General features: G+C 37.0%; 1 protein-coding gene across 1 annotated transcript in view; it reads left to right on the top strand.

Moving 5' to 3' along the window:
- Positions 1 to 2500, top strand: part of Slh (sec1 family domain containing Slh) — a 9360-nt gene that overhangs the window by 3396 nt on the left and 3464 nt on the right. Inside the window, exons 5-9 of the mRNA XM_043017102.2 lie at positions 1 to 21; positions 137 to 287; positions 1036 to 1253; positions 1777 to 1995; positions 2212 to 2309. The exon at positions 1 to 21 is cut by the window's left edge and continues 69 nt beyond it. Coding sequence (XP_042873036.1) covers positions 1 to 21; positions 137 to 287; positions 1036 to 1253; positions 1777 to 1995; positions 2212 to 2309 — 707 coding nt within the window. The remainder of the gene's footprint in view (positions 22 to 136; positions 288 to 1035; positions 1254 to 1776; positions 1996 to 2211; positions 2310 to 2500) is intronic.

The following is a 2500-nucleotide window of genomic DNA, read 5'->3' as shown; positions in this document are numbered from 1 at the left end:
TCTCAGTGTTTGTCAACCTTGGTAATGAGGAGGGAGTTCAACTGTTTCCTTTCCCTTTTGGAATTACAAAAATGAATTATTTATTTGCATAGTGTCTTGACTAGAGGAATTAATGATAATTTGGTCTCTGATGCAGGTCAAGTTCCAATCATCAGGTGCCAGAGGGGCAATGCAGCGGAAAGTGTTGGAGAAAGGCTGGACAAGAAGTTGCGAGAAAATTTACGTGACACGAGAAATTCCTTTTTCACTGGTCTCGGCACAGATTCATTTGCAGCTGGACAGTTAAGGTCAGTTTAAATTCAAATGTTTTGTTGACCAGGCGAGTTCTATTGATATTTCATTTATAGTTGAGAAGTTTTGAAAACTATTGATATTAGTAGATGTATTTGTGGTGGTTATTGCTAGATTGGTAGAAAGATTTGAAAAGTTCTTACATCGTTGTATAAAGAGGAAGAACTTTTTAAAGGGGACATTTCCCTTAATAGGATAGTGTATGCTTCATTGTGTTGTACTGGTTCTGTTTTTAGAATACTGGGTGGGTATGTATGTCAAGTTGCATAAGGTTGAATCTATTACTGATTTTTGAGCATTTGGCATAGTGTGAACAGCCTTTTTCATTTCCTTTTGCCTTTTTATTTTGTATTCTAAAGAAAGTGTTTTTTGTTTATAAATATCCAAAAATTAGTTGGTCTGGGAACTGAGATGGTATTTATGTCCATGTATTAACCCTCTCTGGACAGGTGGTACACTACGGTACCACGCATTCTAGGCCCGTTCGCTGGGTGACGCCATACGGCGTCGTTTATTTAACTGATTTAGGCCTATGCGTTCGAGAGCCCCGGCATTGTAACATGCAAGGCTGGAATGCCCCCGTCGTGAGTGGGTTAAGAGTTATAGTTGATGTCAAGCAATATGACTAGAACTTTTATGTGTGTGCTTGTGAGTGTTTTTTTCCTGTGTTTGTGCATGTATATATCTACCTTAAAGCAAGGTTAAAGAGCTGATAAATTTATGTTTTGATTTATCATTTTGCAGTTTCCAAAGACCTCTCCTTGTGCTAGTCGACCGCAATGTAGACCTGGCAACCCCCTTGCACCACACCTGGACCTACCAAGCCCTTGCCCACGATGTGCTGAATCTCAGCCTGAATCGGGTCACCGTGACGGAGCAGGACCCCAGCCACATGTCCAACAGAAGCAAAACAAAGGAGTACGACCTTAATAATGCAGATGGCTTCTGGAGTGCTCACAAAGGTAGTTTGATTTGTTTGATTTTTTTCCCATATTGCAAGAAGTTTGCTTTGTTTCTTCTGCCTTTGTATCCAAACTGGAGATCGATAATAATAGGGGAAAAAAGGATGATTTACAGGGCTACATTACCCATTGTAAGATTATTTGTTTATGTAATTGCTACTGATCTTAGTGAGATTTAGGAAGGCAAGCTTCATCTGTGCCTCATATGTATAGCCCAGCCTATGTAGAATAGATGTATACAGTTATGCAAATATTTAAGATGTTCACTCTAGTTTATTGCTATGTCTTAGTTAATAGTGGCAGCTGTATGGTGGCAGCTGTAGTAAATACAATTGCAAAATGATGAAGCCAGTTGATTTTTTATAGGTTTTGAAGTTTGTTGAAAAATATGTATTTCAAATTTTTTGGTATTATTAATTTTTTATTATTATTATCATCTTTTCCAAAAGTGCTTTCCCAGATGTTTGATGTCATTTGTTTATCCATTGAATTTTATTTATTTTCCTGTCCCTTTCTTTTCCAGGAAGTGCTTTCCCTGACGTAGCAGCCGCAGTGGAGAATGAGCTCGAGGATTACAAGAAAGCCGAGACTCACATCAAAGGGCTGAAAAGCGACATACCAGATGAGGACGCAATTGACCTCCTCAGTGACAACACGGCCAAGTTGACCTCAGCCATCACTTCCCTTCCAGAGTTGCTCAAAAAGAAAGCCAACATTGACAAGCACATGAGCATTGCCATGGGTGAGAAGAGGGAATTGATTTTTTATTAGTTCTGTCAAATGTGTATCTACAAAATAAGTCTATAACAAGTATTTATTATTTTATTATTTTTATATCTAAAGATTAATTATACAAAGGATCATGATGGCTATATGTTGCATGTTAATGTGTGATTTCTTTGGCATATTCAGTTAGCTTTTGATATAAAGTACTTTACTTGTGTCTCCATTTTTCCAGCTTTATTGAATAGCATCAAATCAAGGAAGCTCGATGTCTTCTTTGAGACTGAGGAGAAGATTATGGGTCGCGCTACCTTAGAGAAACCATTGTTAGAAGTAAGTTTATACTAGCAACATTATGGGTATTTTTCCTAGGATGGTGAATTGGCCTGAATTATTACTTAATTATTTTGCATCATATTGAATTTATTATTTTCTATGAATATAGAAGTGAACACTTATGGTACCTGTAATAGTAATAATAGTAATAGTAATAAGATTTAATTGTATTTTTTTCTGAGGACAAT

The sequence above is a fragment of the Penaeus japonicus genome, unplaced genomic scaffold (genome assembly GCF_977035675.1).
Source record: "Penaeus japonicus unplaced genomic scaffold, GWHDUDI00000001_assembly GWHDUDI00000036, whole genome shotgun sequence".
Taxonomy (NCBI): domain Eukaryota; kingdom Metazoa; phylum Arthropoda; class Malacostraca; order Decapoda; family Penaeidae; genus Penaeus; species Penaeus japonicus.
Note: the sequence above shows the minus strand (reverse complement) of the source record. Positions and strands in the feature narration are given on the sequence as shown.